Source organism: Mirounga leonina, unplaced genomic scaffold, assembly GCF_011800145.1.
Source record: "Mirounga leonina isolate KUSES-001 unplaced genomic scaffold, KU_Mleo_1.0 Mir_224, whole genome shotgun sequence".
NCBI classification, from domain to species: domain Eukaryota; kingdom Metazoa; phylum Chordata; class Mammalia; order Carnivora; family Phocidae; genus Mirounga; species Mirounga leonina.
Window position 1 is genome coordinate 15,666,140 of NW_023270615.1, and position 19,007 is coordinate 15,685,146.

At 42.0% G+C, this 19,007-nt stretch overlaps 1 protein-coding gene across 8 annotated transcripts in view; it reads left to right on the forward strand.

The window, feature by feature from the left end:
• Positions 1–19,007, forward strand: part of RIC1 (RIC1 homolog, RAB6A GEF complex partner 1) — a 166,363-nt gene that overhangs the window by 144,060 nt on the left and 3,296 nt on the right. For 7 of the 8 annotated variants that reach the window (XM_035029165.1, XM_035029163.1, XM_035029166.1 and 4 more), the window contains 8 exons: positions 9,830–9,946; positions 10,375–11,103; positions 12,542–12,700; positions 12,789–12,925; positions 14,552–14,838; positions 15,313–15,504; positions 18,038–18,215; positions 18,345–18,533. In XM_035029165.1, the coding sequence (XP_034885056.1) occupies positions 9,830–9,946; positions 10,375–11,103; positions 12,542–12,700; positions 12,789–12,925; positions 14,552–14,838; positions 15,313–15,504; positions 18,038–18,215; positions 18,345–18,533 (1,988 nt within the window). The remainder of the gene's footprint in view (positions 1–9,829; positions 9,947–10,374; positions 11,104–12,541; positions 12,701–12,788; positions 12,926–14,551; positions 14,839–15,312; positions 15,505–18,037; positions 18,216–18,344; positions 18,534–19,007) is intronic. The other variant, XM_035029164.1, reaches the window with a different exon arrangement.

The window sequence follows — 19,007 nt, forward strand, 5'->3', positions numbered from 1 at the left end:
TATAGCAGCATTATCAACAATAGCCAAAATATGGAAAGAGCCCAAATGTCCATTGACTGATGAATGGATAAAGAAGAGGGTGTGTGTGTGTGAGTGATGAAGTATTACTTGGCCATCAAAACAGTGAAATCTTACCATTTGCAGTGACGTGGATAGAACTAGAGGTGGTTATGCTAAGCAAAGTAAGTCAGAGAAAGACAAATATGATTTCACTCATGTGGAATTTAAGAAAACAGATGAACACAGGGGAAGGGTAGGAAAAATAAAAACAGGGAGGCAAACCATAGGAGACTCTTAAATATAGAGAACAAACTGAGGGGGGGGGGGTAATTGGGTGATAGACATTAAGGACGACACTTCTTATGAGCACTGGGTGTTACATGTAAGTGATGAATCCCTAAATTCTACTCCTGAAACCAATACTACACTATACGTTAACTAGCTTGAATTTAAACTTAAAAAAAAAAAAGTAGGTTGAAATGTAATAGGAAGTAGATTGATTACATCTTGCACAGAGGGAAGAAGCAAGGCAGGTCTTGATTTCATATTAAAGATTTAAAAAAAAAAAAAATCCCTAACAGTGAAAATTGTTTATCTGTAAGATGGCCTCCCTCATGAGACTGGGCTCCTTATCTCTGAAACTCATAATAAGAATCATCTGCTAGGGATATTTTTAGGGTAAGAGAAGGCATGTTTGATTCTTTCAAATTTAGCATTTGGGGGATACAGGTAATCCCTGCTTTAATGTTAAGTTTCTGGAAACTCATTAAAATTGCTGGAAAGTGCCGTTGCCCTCCCCTGTTCTTCATGCTGCAATAGTGGTGGAAAGTGTTGAATGCATGAATACAGCTGAAGGAAAGAGAAGTGGGTTTGTTTGTGTAGTAAGATCACGTCAAATGTAGTGAAGTTCACCATTTTCACCCTTCCCAGTAGTCAGTATGAGCATGAGTCCTACTGCGGTGACCTGCAGTAGTTACTCCGAAAAGGTCTTTGAAAAGTGTTGTGGAGTCTCTGCGCCAGTCTGCTGGCTCTCTGTTCTCTTGGTTTGCGTGTTCGTTTTTTCTCTGTCCTCTGCCATCCAGCTCTTAGAATTGTGCACACCGTATCATTTCCATTTTTCCTTCTCCTTCCTTGAAGTTATATGTGGCTTCTCGTGTTGTGGGAAAGGTATTTTTATTATTTTTCTCTTTTTTGTAATTAACATCAGTTATTACACTTATACCTACCTGGATATGGCCTAACGCCAAAATGAATGACAAAACCCACGAATCTTCTGGACCCTCTTGCCAGTTCTTATCCACAGTCCCGGTAGTGTCTGGAAGGCAGGACAAGAGAGCGTTTTGTGTAACTCTCTTGCAAATAGAGTATGTAGGGTGGCTGCTCTCTTGCTGACTGGACCCTAAATAATAATGGCAGCTTAAATTCAACCTGCCGGAAAGCCCCAGGCTGGGACACTATCCCACAGCTTCTGAATAATCATCCTTTCCTTCCTAAAATTCTTCCCTTCCTGGTTTATATGACACTGTGCTCTCCTGGTGCCTTGCTTGCCTTTAGCCCTGCATACATTGCTTCAGAAAGCGCATCTGACTCCTTCAGTTTACCAGCCTCACTTTGATTCTGGTAAGTTCGTCTGTACTTCAGTCATTTCTCACAACATTTTTATTTGCAAGTCTTAAGATTCTTTCAAATTTAATGAGCAATGAAATGAAACTGCTTAGTTTTCCCTTAACTTCTGTTTGTAACTCCTACCAGTGGTAACCTCACCTTCTCTAGCACCCACCTAGGTGCAGTACCCTGAAATCATCTGCAGTTCAGTTCTCTTTTCATGCCTTTCACGCCTAGGACATCAGTCAGTTTTTTGTTTTTGCTTTTGTACATCCAAATGCTCTTCTTTACAAGTGGAAAAGGCTTCATATCTGAGATTCGCTTTAGAAAAATGCTTTTCAACTTTAAGCCAGGTGAGAGGGTTTAATGAGGAGTCATGTTAAGCTCTCTACATGAGGATTTGACTGAAATTTTCCATGATGAAAGGACAGACTATTTCATTCATTCCTGAAATCAACACCTGTGATGTCTGTCTCCCCTGAGTAAGCCATCCTGAATAACTCAGGATTTTTTTTTTTTCATTTTTTTTATTATGTTATGTTACTCACCATACATCATGGGGTTTTGATGTGGTGTTCCATGATTCATTGTTTGAGTATAACACCCAGTTCTCCATGCAGTACGTGCCCTCTTTAATACCCATCACCAGGCTAACTCATCCTCCCACCCCCTCCCCTCAATTTGTTTTTCAGAGTCCATACTCTCTCATGGTTCGTCTCCCCTTCCAATTTACCCCCCTTCATTCTTCCCCTCCTGCTATCTTCTTCTTCTTCTTTTTTTTTTTTTAACATATAATGTATTATTTGCTTCAGAGGTACAGATCTGTGATTCAGCAGTCTTGCATACTTCACAGCGCTCACCATAGCACATACCCTCCCCAATGTCTATCACCCAGTCACCCCATCCCTCCCACCCCCACCACTCCAGCAACCCTCAGTTTGTTCCCTGAGCTTAAGAATTCCTCATATCAATGAGGTCATATGATACATGTCTTTTTCTGATTGACTTATTTCGCTCAGCATAACCCCCTCCAGTTCCGTCCACGTCGTTGCAAATGTCAAGATTTCATTCTTTTTGATGGCTGTATAATATTCCATTGTATATATATACCACATCTTCTTTATCCATTCATCTGTCGATGGACATCTTGACTCTTTCCATAGTTTGGCTATTGTGGACACTGCTGCTATAAACATCGGGGTGCACGTACCCCTTCGGATCTCTATATTTGTATCTTTGGGGTAAATACCCAGTAGTGCAATTGCTGGATCATATGGTAGCTCTATTTTCAACTTTTTGAAGAACCTCCCTACTGTTTTCCAGAGTGGCTGCACCAGCTTGCATTCCCACCAACAGTGTAGGAGGGTTCCCTCCCCTTTCTCTGCATCCCCGCCAAAATCTGTACTTTCCTGACTTGTTAATTTTAACCATTCTGATTGGTGTGAGGTGGTTATCTCATTGAGGTTTTGATTTTGATTCCCCTCATGCTGAGTGATGTTGAGCACTTTTTCATGTGTATGTTGGCTGTTTGGATCTCTTCTTTGGAAAAATGTCTGTTCATGTCTTCTGCCCATTTCTTGATTGGATCATTTGTTCTTTGGGTGTTGAGTTTAAGAAGTTCTTTATAGATTTTGGATACTAGCCCTTTATTTGATGTGTCATTTGCAAATATCTTCTCCCATTCTGTTGGTTGTCATTTGGTTTTGTTGACTGTTTCTTTTGCTGTGCAAAAGCTTTTTATCTTGATGAGGTCCCAATAGTTCATTTTTGCCCTTGCTTCCCTTGCCTTTGGCAATGTTTCTAGGAAGAAGTTGCTGCGGCTGAGGTCAAAGAGGTTGCTGCCTGTGTTCTCCTGTAGGATGTTGATGGACTCCTATCTCACATTTAGGTCTTTCAACCATTTTGAGTCTATTTTTGTGTGTGGTGAAAGGAAATGGTCCAGTTTCATTCTTCTGCATGTGGCTGTCCAATTTTCCCAACACCATTTGTTGAAGAGACTGTCTTTTTTCCTTTGGACATTCTTTCCTGCTTTGTCAAAGATGAGTTGACCATAGAGTTGAGGGTCCATTTCTGGGCTCTCAATTCTGTTTCATTGATCTACGTGTCTGTTTTTGTGCCAGTACCATACTGTCTTGATGATGACAGCTTTGTAATAGAGCTGGAAGTCCAGAATTGTGATGCCGCCAGCTTTCCCTTTCTTTTCCAACATTCCTCTGGCTATGTGGGGTCTTTTCTGGTTCCATACAAATTTTAGGATGATTTGTTCCATTTCTTTGAAAAAAGTGGATGGTATTTTGATGGGGATTGCATTGAATGTGTAGATTGCTCTAGGTAGCATTGACATCTTCACATTTTTGTTCTTCCAGTCCATGAGCATGGAACATTTTTCCATTTCTTTGTGTCTTCCTCAATTTCTTTCATGAGTATTTTATAGTTTTCTGAGTACAGTTTCTTTGTCTCTTTGGTTAGATTTATTCCTAGGTATCTTATGATTTTGGGTGCAATTGTAAATGGGATCGACTCCTTAATTTCTCTTTCTTCTTGTTGGTGTAAAGAAATGCAGCTGATTTCTGTGCATTGATTTTATATCTTGCCACTTGACTGAATTCCTGTATGAGTTCTAGCAGTTTTGGGGTTGAGTCTTTTGGGTTTTCCACATAAAGTATCATATCATCTGCAAAGAGTGAGAGGTTGACTTCTTTGCCAATTTGGATGCCTTTTATTTCTTTTTGTTATCTGATTGCTGTGGCTAGGACTTCCAATACTATGTTGAATAGCAGTGGTGACTGGACAACCCTGCCGTGTTCCTGACCTTAGGGGGAAAGCTCTCAGTTCTTCCCCATCGAGAATGATATTCGCTGTGAGTTTTTCACAGCCTATACTCTATGCCTATACTCTGAAGAGTTTTGATCAAGAAAGGATGCTGTACTTTGTCAAATGCTTTTTCTGCATCTATTGAGAGGATCATATGGTTCTTGTTCTTTCTTTTATTAATGTATTGTATCACATTGATTGATTTGCGGATATTGAACCAACCTTGCAGCCCAGGGATTAATCCCACTTGGTTGTGGTGAATAATCCTTTTAATGTACTGTTGGATCCTATTGACTAGTATTTTGGTGAGAATTTTTGCATCCTTGTTCATCAAGGATATTGGTCTGTAATTCTCCTTTTAGATGGGTCTGTGTCTGGTTTGGGGATCAAGGTAATGGTGGCCTCATAAAACGAGTTTGGAAGTTTTCCTTCCATTTCTATTTTTTGGAACAGTTTCATAAGGATAGATATTAATTCTTCTTTAAATGTTTGGTAGAATTCCCCTGGGAAGCCATCTGGCTCTGGGCTTTTTGGTGGGAGAGTTTTGATTACTGCTTCAATTTCCTTAGTGGTTATAGGTCTGTTCAGATTTTCTATTTCTTCCTGGTTCAGTTTTGGTAGTTGATACATCTCTAGGAATGCATCCATTTCTTCCAGATTATCTAATTTGCTGGCATAGAGTTGCTCATAATATGTTCTATAATTGTATATTTTTGGTGTTGGTTGTGATCTCTCCTCTTTCATTCATAATTTTGTTGATTTGGGTCATTTTTCTTTTTGATAAGTCTGGCCAGGGGTTTATCAGTCTTGTTAATTCTTTCAAAGAACCAGCTCCTTGTTTTGTTGATCTGTTCTGCTGTTCTTTTGGTTTCTATTTCACTGGTTTCTGCTCTGATCTTTATTATTTCTCTTCTCTGCTGGATTTAGGCTTTATTTGCTGTTCTCTCTCCAGCTCCTTTAGGTGTAGGGTTAGGTTATGTATTTGAGACTTTTCTTGTTTCTTGAGAAAGACTTGTATTGCTATATACTTTGTCTTAGGACTGCCTTTGCTGTATCCCGAAGATTTTGAACAGTTGTGTTTTCATTTTCATTGGTTTCCATTAATTTTTTTAATTCTTCTTTAATTTCCTGGTTGACCCATTCATTCTTTAGTAGGATGCTCTTTAGCCTCCATGTATTTGAGTTCTTTCCGACTTTCCTCTTGTGATTGAGTTCTAGTTTCAAAGCATTGTTGTCTAAAAATATGCAAGGAATGATCCCAGTCTTTTGGTACCGGTTGAGACCTGATTTATGACCTAGGATGTGATCTATTCTGGAGAATGTTCCATGGGCACTAGAGAAGAATGTGTATTCTGTTGCTTTGGGATGGAATGTTGTGAATATATCTGTGAAGTCCATTTGGTCCAGTGTGTCATTTAAAGTCTTTATTTCCTTGTTGATCTTTCGCTTAGACAATCTGTCCATTTCAGTGAGGGGGGTGTTAAAGTCCCCCACTGTTATTGTATTGTTGTCGATGTGTTTCTTTGCTTTTGTTATTAATTGCCTTATATAATTGGCTGCTCCCATGTTAGGGGCATAGATATTTACAGTTGTTAGATCTTGTTGGATAGACCCTTTAAGTAGGATATAGTGTCCTTCCTCATCTCTTATTACAGTCTTTGGTTTAAAATCTAATTTGTCTGATATAAGGATTGCCACCCCAGCTTTCTTTTGGTGTCCATTAGCATGGTAAATGGTTTTCCACCCCTTCACTTTCAATCTGGGGGTGTCTTTGGGTCTAAAATGAGTCTCTTGCAGACAGCATATCGATGGGTCTTGTTTTTTAATCCAATCTGATAGCCTGTGTCTTTTGATGGGGGGCATTTAGCCCATTTACGTTCAGGGTAACTATTGAAAGATAGGAATTTAGTGCCATTGTATTGCCTGTAAGGTGACTGTTACTGTATATTGTGTCTGTGTTCCTTTCTGGTCTGTGTTGCTTTTAGGCTCTCTCTGTTTAGAGGACCCCTTTCAATATTTCTTGTAGGGCTGGGCGCCTCGGTGGCTCAGATGGTTAAGCGTCTGCCTTCGGCTCAGGTCATGATCCCAGGGTCCTGGGATCGAGTCCCGCATCGGGCTCTCTGCTCCTTGGGAGCCTGCTTCTCCCTCTGCCTCTCTCTCTCTCTCTGTCTCTCATGAATGAATAAATAAAATCTTTAAAAATATATATATATATTTCTTGTAGGGCTGGTTTTGTGTTTGCAAATTCTTTTAGTTTTTGTTTGTCCTGGAAGCTTTTTATCTCTCCTTCAATTTTCAATGACAGCCTAGCTGGATATAGTAATCTTGGCTGCATATTTTTCTCATTTAGTGCTCTGAATATATCCTGCCAGTCCTTTCTGGCCTGCCAGGTCTCTGTGGATAGGTCTGTTGCCAGTCTAATGTTTCTACCCTTGTAGGTTACATACCTCTTCTCCCGAGCTGCTTTCAGGATTTTCTCTTTGTCTCTGAGACTCGTAAGTCTTACTATTAGATTATGGGGTGTTGAACCTATTTTTATTGATTTTGGGAGGGGTTCTCTGTGCCTCCTGGATTTTGATGCCTGTTTCCTTCCCCAAATTAGGGAAGTTCTCGGTTATAATTTACTCCAGTGTACCTTCTTCCCCCCTCTTTCTTCTTCTTCTGGGATCCCAGTTATTCTAATGTTTCGTCTTATGTTATCGTTTATCTCTTGAATTCTGCCCTCGTGATCCAGTAGTTGTTTCTCTCTCTTTTTCTCAGCTTCTTTATTTTCCATCATTTGGTCGTCTTTATCGCTAATTTTCTCTTTCTGCCTCATTTATCCTAGCAGTGAGAGCCTCCATTTTTGATTGCACCTCATTAATAGCCTTTTTGATTTTGACTTGGTTAGATTTTAGTTTTTATTTCTCCAGAAAGGGTTTCTCTAATAACTTCCATGCTTCTTTCAAGCCCAGCTAGTATCTTTAAAATCATCATTCTGAACTCTAGTTCCGACATCGTACTAATGTCCGTATTGAGTAGGTCCCTGGCAGTCGTTACTACCTCTTGTTCTTTTCGTTGAGGTGATTTTACCCATCTTGTCATTTTGTCCAGAGGAGAATAGATGAATGAGAGAACAAAATGGTAACAGGGTAACAACGTCCCCAGAAAATATACTCTAAACAAATCAGAAAAGACCTGAAACTGGGGGGGGGGGGGAAGAAAGGGAAAGATAGGAAAAAGAAAAAGATAAAAACAAAACCAGAACAAAACAAAAAAAACAGAATATGATCAAATATGATCAGGCTGGTGCATAGATCAGTGCCACACACTAGATTTTGGGTGTATTTTGGTCTGTTAGAAGAAAGTGCCTCCCAAAATTTAAAGAAAGAAAAACTTACATATGTACAAAAATAAGGGTTAATACGATGAAGCAATGGAATATGACTGTAAAGATGAAAATTATAAAAGATTTTATAAAAGGAATTGATAAGTTGTTTGAAAAAAGAAGATCTAAAAAAAGGATAGAATGTGATCAGGCAGGAGACTAGAACAAAGCCATACACTAGGGATTTAGGGTATATTTTGATCTGTTAGAAGAAACTGTATCTCAAAATTTTAAAGAGAGAACCAATTATATATATATGCCAAAAATAGGGGTAACTACTATGAAGGGATAGAATATGAATCTGAAAATGAAAAAAATGTTTTTTTAAAAGGATTGATAAGATGTTGGTTAAAAAGGGAAAAAGAAAAATTCAAAAAAAAAATTACCTTTGAAAGACTAAAGAATCATGGTAAAAAAAGCCATGGATTCTATGTGCAGTATTCCCCTAGCTCTGGAGTTCTGCCGTTCTCATTGATTGGTAAACTTGGTCTTGGCTGGCTGTTCTTGCTCATCTGGGGGATGGGCCTGTTGCCGTGGTTCCCACATGTCTTTGCCAGAGGTGGAATTGCCCCACCCTTGCTGGTCTGGGCCAAGTAATCTGCTCGGGTTTGCTCTCAGGAACTTTTGTTCCCTACAAGCTTTGTGTACAGCTTCGGAGGACGAGAGTGAAAATGGCGGCCTCCCAATCTCTGCCCCAGAGGAGCCGAGAACTCGGGGCCCCGCTCCTCAGTGCGCCCCCGAGAAAAGCATTCAGTCACTCCCGTCTCCCCGGTCTCTGGCCGCACTCCGTGCTTCCCCGGCCTGTGACCAAGCATTTCTGTCTCTGGCACCTGACCCCTTGTGGAGTCTCCAAACCCAGCAGATCCCTGCGGTGCACTCCCGCGCCGCTCCTCCCCGGGGAGTCTCCCCGGATCTGCCGCTTGTTGGGTCCCTGCTGGAGGAGCAGGGGCCCGACTGTGCCGCGGATCATGGTTTATGGCAGCCCCGATTTGAGAGCCCGCTCCTTGGTTCCGACTCTGCAGCCGGCTTCCCCGCTCTGATACCTGGGAGCTCTTCTGCACTCAGGCACCCCTGGTCTTTCTGTGACCCCGAGGGTCCTGAGACCACACTGTCCTGCGAGGGTTCCACCCCCCCATTGGCCCCTGGAGCGATGTCCCTCAGGGGAGCAGACTTATAAAAGTTCTGATTTTGTGCCCCAGGCTCTATCACTTGCCAGAGCGGCCGACAGAGGCCCCCTACCCCGCTGTCTATCCTCCCAAATATTGCCTCGGATTCACTAATCTGCACGTCCTACCTTCCAGAAAGTGGTCGCTTTTTTGTCCAGAGATTTGTTGCTATTCTTTTCTTTGATCTCCTGTTGATTTCGTAGGTGTTCAGAATGGTTTGATTCCTATCCAGCTGAATTCCTGAGACCAGACGAAATCTAGGTCTCCTACTCCTCTGCCATCTTGCTCCTCCCCCAACTCAGGATTTTTAATAACTCCCTTATTCAAGAATCATAAGTAGTGGCTTATTTCCTTTTTTTTTTTTTTTTTAACTTGGCTTTCAAGCCTTCCTGTTATCTTCCAGCATTTTTCTCATGATAGTCCTAATCTAGTCAGATTGTCCTCACTTTCCCAAAAAAGATGTTCCATCTCCGTGTCATGTACAGTGGTGTTCTTCAACTGGAGAGCCAACCCTTTTCCTGCCTCCCGTGTGTCGTCCTCATCCTTTGAGGCCCATCTCACCCTGTAAGCCTTCCCTCGCTATGTCAGGTGGGTCACTGAAGTGATCTCTCATTTCTGTGAACTTCTGAAGCTCTTCTGGTTTTATCAGGGTCATTCAGCTCTGCCCTCAATCTTAGGTGCAATTGTAGTGTTCCTTAGTTGCATTGTGGTAAAGCTTGTTGCACCCTAGCCAGAAAGCAGCTTGTACTCCACATCACCTCACAGAACGGCTGTACGTGGTATACGCTCAGTAAACGGTGGTAGTGGTTTCACCTGTAAACCATATAGAGTTGGGGGGAAATGCTGAAAACATAATCCAATCCAATTTTTCTTTCAGGCTCGTGATGCAGAGAGCATTATGCTAAATCTTGCAGGACAGCTCATCATGATGCAGAGGGATAGATCGGGCCCTCAGATCCGGGAGAAGGACAGTAACCCTAACCAAAGGAAACTTGTGAGTAAAATGCAAATCACGTAGAACATTAGAGATGAAGGAATAAAAGAATTTAAGAGGAGAGTATCGTCTTGTGACTTGGAAACCGGGTTTAAGACTATTTGTGAAGGGTGAATAAGAACATCCCGAAACAATAATAAAATGTTCCCTACTCTAGATGTTATTGCTTAGGCATTATTATTTGCTAATTCTAATGGCAAAGTAAGATAAATTGGTGAAATTTGTGGGGTTTTTTGGTTTTGTTTTGTCTCATTTTTAGATTTAAATACACATACTTTGAAAGGCAAGGTACTGTTCTTGACTCTAATTCTAAATAGAAACCCCTAATTTTCCCCAAACAAGTTGTGCTATCATTTATTAGTGCCAGGCAACTTCAGAATGTACAAATTTAATAGGGAAAAAATGGATTTTTGTCTTTGCTTCTCCAGCTGCCATTCTGTCCTCCTGTTGTCCTCGCCCAGTCTGTTGAGAATGTCTGGACTACGTGTCGAGCAAATAAACAAAAGCGTCACCTTCTGGAGGCCCTCTGGCTGAGCTGCGGAGGGGCAGGGATGAAAGTGTGGCTCCCTCTCTTCCCCAGGGACCACCGCAAGCCCCATTCCTTCTTGTCCCAGCGGATCATGCTGCCTTTTCACATCAATATCTACCCCCTGGCTGTTCTGTTTGAAGACGCATTGGTCCTCGGTGCTGTCAATGACACTTTGCTCTATGATTCCTTGTACACGCGGAGCAGTGCTAGGGAGCAGATGGAGGTGCTCTTCCCTTACTGTGTTGTGGAGAGAACCTCTCAGATCTACCTCCACCACATTCTGCGGCAGCTGCTGGTCAGGAACCTTGGGGAGCAGGCCCTGCTCTTAGCCCAGTCCTGTGCCGCTTTACCTTACTTCCCTCATGTGCTGGAGCTCATGCTCCACGAAGTGCTGGAAGAAGAAGCTACCTCACGGGAACCCATTCCCGACCCTCTGCTTCCCACTGTGGCCAAGTTTATCACCGAATTCCCCCTCTTCCTGCAGACGGTTGTTCATTGTGCTAGGAAGACTGAATATGCCCTGTGGAATTATCTTTTTGCGGCCGTTGGAAACCCCAAGGACTTGTTTGAGGAATGCCTGATGGCTCAGGATTTGGACACAGCTGCCTCTTACCTTATTATCTTACAGGTAACAATTCTCTTCTTATAAAGTACAAGAATTAATGAGCTTGCATAGGGGGGAGGGAAGAAGTGTCCTGTGTTGACACTGTGATGATGTTCAAAGGATCCATGCAGTCTGGTTTTCTATTCTATGTAATATATAATACATAGAATAACATGCACATATTACATAGGAAATATAATAGTAATTATTTTGAATATTAGCGAGTTTAAGTTAATATTAGCTAATTTGAGCTATCTGTCCGAGCCTGTCACAGTAATAGATTCGTTTCCTTCTAGTGTGGAATCGCCGAGGGGACTCTGGTTAAAGCCTGGGTCCTCCTAGCAGAGCACCTTCTGTTAGGCTCCCCATAGCAAGCTGGGGAAACGCAGGCCTGCCACACTACCTTACAGCACACGGGTCTTCTCAAAATAATGGCCTCTTAGAGACTCCTGAAAATCTGTGTCATTATATATTTGACAGAAGGGCTTGATAGTTGCTGTTCTTATCAGTCTGATACAGATTTGACAGGCTGCACTTAGCGGTGCTTTCAAATTACTGGAAAGTTGTTTTCATTGATATAAGAAGCTAACCATAAACTTGGTTTAAACTCTGCCTGAAGCACATTTCTCGTCCACTTACTTGCTTCATGACAACTGACTGAAGCCAAAGGAAATAGTCCAGCAGAGGCGGGATGGCCCCGAAAGTCTGTGATTCCCGGGCTTATCTAAAAAAGCCACAGAATGATAAAAATAGAAACAAAATAAATGCAGCTGTGTTTTGTCTTAGGTCACCCCTTAGACTCCCAGGGATCTGCCAAGCAATGGGATTGGACACTTTCTCTGTATCAGAATTCCAGCGTTGCTGTGGATTGTCAGATAATTACAGTTAAACTTGCCTATGAGATGCCTTTCCCTGAAGGCCAAGGCAGGCGATCTGGTGAAGTTTTCGAAAGAATTTGTGAGGACACTCTTTGTGTAGCAGTCCTGCCTACTGTTGCCCAGAGCTAAGAGTACTTTTGTCACAGCCTCAAAAACTGTCACAAGAGGGAGACCTGAGCTTTTGGGAGTCAGGCAAATCTAGATTTGTGTTCTTGCATTTTTGCTGGTCTTCAGCAAGTTACTGAACTCAGTTTCCTCATCTGTAAAATAGGAAAGGCATAACCACTTTGCAGAGTTGCTAGGAACCAGGAAAGATAGAATGTGGGTCAGGTTTATGTAAGATGTCTGACATTTTTAGAAAGTTTAGAAAATCCTAATTTATAGTACACCAGCAGAGTGTTTGCCTTGCTTTTCCTTGCATGATACTTTCTATTGCTCCTTTCATTCTTACTATTAAATACTCCCCTACAGAGGTATAGCTGCATTCCTTCTGTGGTATAGAAATCAGAGAGATAAAAAATTGCTCATACTTCCCAAATCATTTGCCGTATAAAAGGAATGCTTGTCTTTGGTTATTTCTGTAGAATATGGAAGTCCCAGCAGTAAGTAGGCAGCATGCCACCCTTCTGTTCAACACAGCCCTGGAACAAGGCAAATGGGACCTATGTCGACACATGATTCGATTTCTTAAAGCCATTGGCTCTGGAGAATCTGAGACCCCTCCATCCACACCTACTGCTCAGGTTGGTTGCAAAATCGCACAGCCTCTCTAGGCCATACACCTACACGGCATCTTTCTCTAACGGTACCGCACATCATGTGTAATCTTAGGAACCCAGTTCAAGTGGTGGATTTGAGTTCTTCAGGAATCGAAGCATCAGTTTATCCCAGTCAGCTGAAAATGTTCCTGCTAGTAAATTCAGCTTACAGAAAACACTGAGTATGCCATCTGGTCCTTCTGGAAAAAGGTAAAAGAATAACGAGCCGTTACTGCTTTTAGGGCCTTCTGTGACACACATTGCATTTCAGGGCATTTGTAAAATTGGATCTTATGAAAACCACTGTTTGATCAAATGCAATTCCTTTCTTCATTTCTGAAAGGCTTGAAGATCACACAAAATGCTTCCCCTTTTTTCCTCCGAAGTTCACTTTGTTACTCTTTGTACAAATTCTGTCCCTTGTCCTAGAGTAGGGCTTGTGTACCCATTCTGAAGGTAGCTCACGTCACATTACCCTGATAATAGAGGACCAGAATAAAAAGGAAGGTAATTAATTCTGCACATGATCCAAAAGCCTTCCTATAGTCCATAGTTTTACCTTTCTTTCCAACTCTACCTCATGACAAAAAAAGTTTAGTCCCCATGTACTTGACTCTCCAGTGACTCTTCACTGGAGAAGTCATTAAATAGGGAGAGCCAAGAGGAAGTGTACCCTGAAGACAGAAACCTGCATCACCCATAGATGGGTTATTGTCTCCTGAGAGGTTACTGTGAACTCATACTGAACATTATAAAAAAAGACTTTCCTCTGGTTTGTGAGGTCCTTGTGTTCCTTCCTCCATTGTTACATGTTCTAAGCTCTTCTCTCTCCCCTGGTCCTTTCTTTTATATTGTTTTCATTGTTACTACAGTGCCTGACACATAATGAGAACTGACTGAACATTTTCTATCATGACATTTACTACTTTTTCTTATCACAGTCATTTATACCACCCTTACTCCCAGTATCTATACACACAGTCATGGGCTGTATACAAGTAAAATGTAACCACGGCCTCCTACAAACAGTAGCTTCTCGGCTGTGCCTTTGCAGAATGTGATCACTGGCTCATCCGTATGAAGTGTTCAGTATGTGCCAGGCATGGTTTGAAGCATTTACATGTGTACGTCTTTTCATCCTTACAACTTATAAGGGTCAGCACTGTTGTTAACCACACTGTGTGGGTGAAGAAACAGAGGCCCAGAAAGTAAGCTTGGTTATGTTCACTCAAGTAGTGAGTTGACAGAGCCAAGATCTGAATCCAGACAGTCGTCCAGGACTGCCTCTCACGGAAGGCACCACATGGCCCAGTTACCAAACCAGTCAGCCCACATCAGCCCAGATGAGTAAGGGATGATAGACTGCGTGTCGTCACGTTGTAAGTTTTTAAGCATCGGTCGTATGTTTATGTGTCTGCTTATCTCCCACTCCCGTGCACAGACTTCATTTTGCTTTGTTTGTCTCTTCTCTGTTTCTTTGATCTGATCTCCTCACCTCTTTTCATTGGGCTCTTCAAATACGGCATTATTCGCTCCCTTTCTTTCCTTCAACCAGTCACCACCCTCCTCCTCGGTTTGGTTTTGTCCGTCTCCTCTTTTTCCCTCTTCCATATTTCCGTTCTACAAATATGTCTGAAGAGCCTACCGTGTTCCGGGTGTTGTTCAGCTCGTGGTGTCCCGCGGAGGAAAGCCCTGATCATTTGTCTTCATTCAGTCATAGCTCGATCTTGGATCTCTCACCTCGTTCTCAGCGTTGTCAGTACTGCTGCATACAGGTACGTGAGGTCGTCCAGGAACAGTTTCTCTGCAGCTTTCTTGTGTTCCTCCTCCTTACAGATGGAGCAAAGACAGTGACTGTGCTGAGAACATGTACATTGACATGATGCTCTGGAGACACGCTCGGCGTCTCTTGGAAGAAGTTCGGCTGAAGGACCTCGGCTGCTTTGCAGCCCAGTTGGGCTTTGAACTAATCAGCTGGCTGTGCAGGGAGCGCACTCGGGCCGCACGGGTGGACAACTTCGTGCTGGCCCTGAAGAGACTCCACAAAGATTTCCTGTGGCCGCTTCCCATCATCCCAGCCTCTTCTCTCAGTTCTCCTTTCAGGAATGGAAAATACCGAACAGGTAGCGTAGGCTCATGTCATTCCATCTCAGATTATCATCATTATTGGGCCGTCTTCTAATCTAGGAGAAGACAAAGTGAAACTATTTTGGTGAAAGAAAAATTAAAAGATAAAGATTTTTAGTTCAGGTCTTTCACAGAAGACTGTTCTAATTACTATTACTCATGAACGTCCAAACAAAAACCTTTTATTGTGGCATTTGGAAACTTCATCTCAAGAACCAAGGGAAAGCACTTAAAAGATGAACAGAATAAATTCTGTTTAGTGCTAATGAGACGTGATGATGTACGTTGACTGTTAGATGGCATTACATAGTCTTGCTTCCCTGGTTCACGGGTGGATGGTGCGGTGTACTTGGCTTTGAACTTTCAGTGTTGGGGAGTAGCAGGGAAAGAAGCTGAAATAACCAAGCTGGGAATGGTGGTGCGTGCATCTTTTGACTTCCCACTTTCTTGTTTTGGGGCCTGCCTTGCAGTAGGAGAGCAGCTGTTAAAGGCCCAGTCAGCGGACCCGTTTTTAAACCTTGAGATAGACGCGGGTGTCTCTCACGTACAACGAAGTCAGAGCTGGCTCGGGAACATTGGCCCCACCCATCATGAGATCGACACAGCCTCGTCCCACGGACCACAAATGCAAGACGCCTTTCTGTCACCTTTATCTAATAAAGGTAAATGTCATTTTAAACCCTCGCTTCTCCTAGTTCCTTTAGAAGGTTTCTGTGCCCTAGCACTTCAGAAACAGAGCTTCACTCTTTGCAGATATGTCCTGGAGGATTAGTCATGAGAATCTGCTGGAGGGGTGGATAGTTTCTAGAACAAGGCCACACTGGCCTGAACTATACTTTGCCATATTTATTTTAGATGAACGAAATAGGTAAAATCTCATTACAGACCAGCGCCAACACATGAAACTGTGCGCTTGGTTTTAATGATACAGAAACACTAACTTTGAACTTCAAGTAAGCAAAGTGTTATCTCCGTGTGAAGAATACCATTCTTCTCATAAGTAGACATGGACCATAAAATATCGTACTCCATTGTCTCCTGTTTTTTGTATTACTGATAAAAATTTGTAGAAACTTTCTTTTTCTCTTGCAAGTTCCTGTGTAATATCCTTCGTTTTGCCTCTTAGTCTTCAAAGCCTCGTTTACTCTCTGGCCCTTTACCAAAAAGTGCGTACAATCCTCTGCTCTCGGTGTTAGTACAGCTACAGACTGAAGCGGCTTCAGAGCAGTGCGTGTTGCTGAGGCTCGTACAGTCCCGGGGGTGTAAGTAGCCCATAGGCTGACTGTCGGAAGCTTTCTTCATGGCCAGGGACTTGCTCGGTGTTTGATTTTCAGTCTGTCATCACCATTTCTTGAGCTTCTCCCACGTGGAGAAGCTTTACAGCTTCCATTACTTTTGTTTAAATTGTAGAAGATACACGTAGTATGTACCCCCTCAACCAGTTTTAAGTACACAGTTCAGTAGGGTCGAGTCCATTCACAGTGTTGTGCAGCCCCCCTTCAGAACTCTATCTTGCCAAGCGAAGATTCTCTACCCATTAAATAACACTCCCTGCCCCCCCACCCCCTCCCCGGGACTGGCTGTCGCCACTCTGTTTTCTGTCTCTGTGAACTTGACTACTTCAGATAGATACCTCATATAAGTGGAATCCTACAGTGTTTGTCTTCCTGTGACTCAGGCTTATTTCACTTAGCATAATGTTCTCCGAGTTCATGCCTGTCGCAGCATGTGTGGGAATTTAGTTCCTTTTTAAAGCTGTATGGCACCCCGTTGTGTGTATACACCACATTTTGTTTATCCATCCATCTACCCATTGATGAGCACTTGGTTGCTTCCGCCTTTTGGTTATTGTGAATAACGCTGCAGTGAACATAGGAGTTCAGGTAGCGCTTCAAGATGCTGCTTTCAGTTCTTTGGGGTATATATATCCAGAAGTGGAACTGCCGGAACATAGGGTTATTCTTTAATTTTTTGAGGAACTGTCAACCCACCAACATTGACAAAGGGTTCAGTTTCTTGACATTCTTGCCAATACTTTATTTGCTGGGGATTTTTGTTTGTTTGTTTGTTTATAGTAGCCGTCCTAAGAGACATGAGGTAATATCATTGCTTGCTTTTTTTTTTTTTCTAAGAAAACTCTTTAAAGAGCTCATTTCAAATATATTTTAAAGTTAGAGGTAATAGTATCATGGAGCCCTTGTTGCTACCCCCGTGTATCTGTTACCCAGCTTCAGCTGTTACCAACTCGTGACCAAATTTGTTTGATCCCTTTATTGAACCAAATCCAAAACACAATATATTTTGTGAATTTTTCAGTATGTATCTTTAAAAGGACTCTCAAAAAAAAAAAAACGTAATTCCTTCATATCCCTCTAAAAATTTAACAATTCCTTAATATCATCAAATATCTAGTAAGTATTCAAATTCCAGTTGTTTTAGAATGTCATAAATTTTTTTATGGTTAGGACCAAGATCCAGATAAGGTTCACATATTGTGATTAAATTTTCAATTCTTTCTTTAAAAAATTATTGTTTCCCTCCCTACCTTTTCTTTTTTTTTTTTTTTCCTAAGACTGAGTGAGTGATTGATGTTAGAGAACATGTGGGAGGGGCAGAGGGAAGGGGAGAGAGACTATCAAGCAGACTCTGTGCTGAGCATGGAGCCCAACGCAGGGCTTGATCTCATGACCCTGAGATCACGGCCTGAACCAAAACCAAGTCAGATGCTTAATCAACTGGGCCACTCAGGTGCCCCCCCATCTTTTTTTTTTTTTTTTAAATGCCTTGCGGTTTAGTCATTGATGAGACTTGCCTCCGTGATTTTTTCAAAATGTGAATTTTGGTGATTGCATCGTCATGATTTAACATTTTCCTCTGTATTTCTTATAAATTTGTAGCTGAATCTAAAGACCTGATCAGATTGTAGCTAGATTCTTGTTGGAGGCAGGCAAGCCTGCTGCAGAGGTCGTAGTGTTTTGTTCCATCCAAAGGCACTTAATGCCTGGTTCTCTCATGATTTTTTTTTTTTCTTAAAAATACCTACTACTGTTCATACAACATGGGAATTTTAGCAGTTGATTTAACATTTGGGTTTCAAAATTCTGAGCAGAAATCAACATGTGAGAAAGCACTAACATTTAAAATTAAACATTTTCTGTATGAAGCCAGCTTATAACTTCTGGCCTTTTTCATCAGGTGATGAATGCAGTATTGGTTCAGCCACAGACTTGACTGAAAGTAGCTCCGTGGTGGATGGAGACTGGACAATGGTGGATGAAAACTTCTCCACACTCAGTCTAACTCAGTCAGAGCTAGAGCACATCTCCATGGAGTTGGCGAGTAAGGGGCCTCACAAATCCCAGGTCCAGCTTCGGTGAGTTCCTCAGCATCCTGGAAGCACAGAATGCCTACTCAGGATATTTGGGCAGATAGGGTACAGGGGCTGTTTTCCTCATAACAACTGTAGCGCCTTCTGAGCATCAGTCTTTCTGCTTCTGTTTAGATACTTGCTACACATCTTCATGGAGGCAGGATGTCTGGACTGGTGCATTGTCATTGGCCTGATTCTTAGAGAATCCTCAATAATCAACCAGATTGTGGTTCTCATCCAGTCTTCAGAGGTAGATGGCGAGATGTTACAGAACATAAAGACGGGGCTGCACGCGGTAGACCGATGGGCCTCTACAGATTGGTAAGTACACATCTCCTTAGGCTTGTTACCTTGTTACCTTGGCTGCCCTCAGGGGAGTCCTGTCCTTCCACAGTAGTGAGGTTTAATTCTGGTTCATTTATTTGGAAGTTGTTTAGGTAGGTAGAAATAAAAATGCTTTCACACATTCCTTTCTGAAGTTGTTTTCTTGAGTCACCATTCTGTGGCCAGCCAGCTATGTAAATGACACGGTGCAGATGATCTTAGAATTATTAGACTGGAACTTGAGGTCTGTGGTTTGGTGGAATTGCTGGTAATAATAACCCGAAAATATCTACTTTGAAAAGATAAAAACTTAAGGCGTGTGTGCATTTAACAGTCCATAGCAGTTACTAGCAAGCCCAAATTAAGATTAGTGGATAGAAGTGAAGAGCCTTGGATCTAGTTTTTTTCCTTAGTTGCCAAATTCACTTAGAAGAGATGTACTCCGAAGGTTTTTCAAGTCTGAAGAAACCC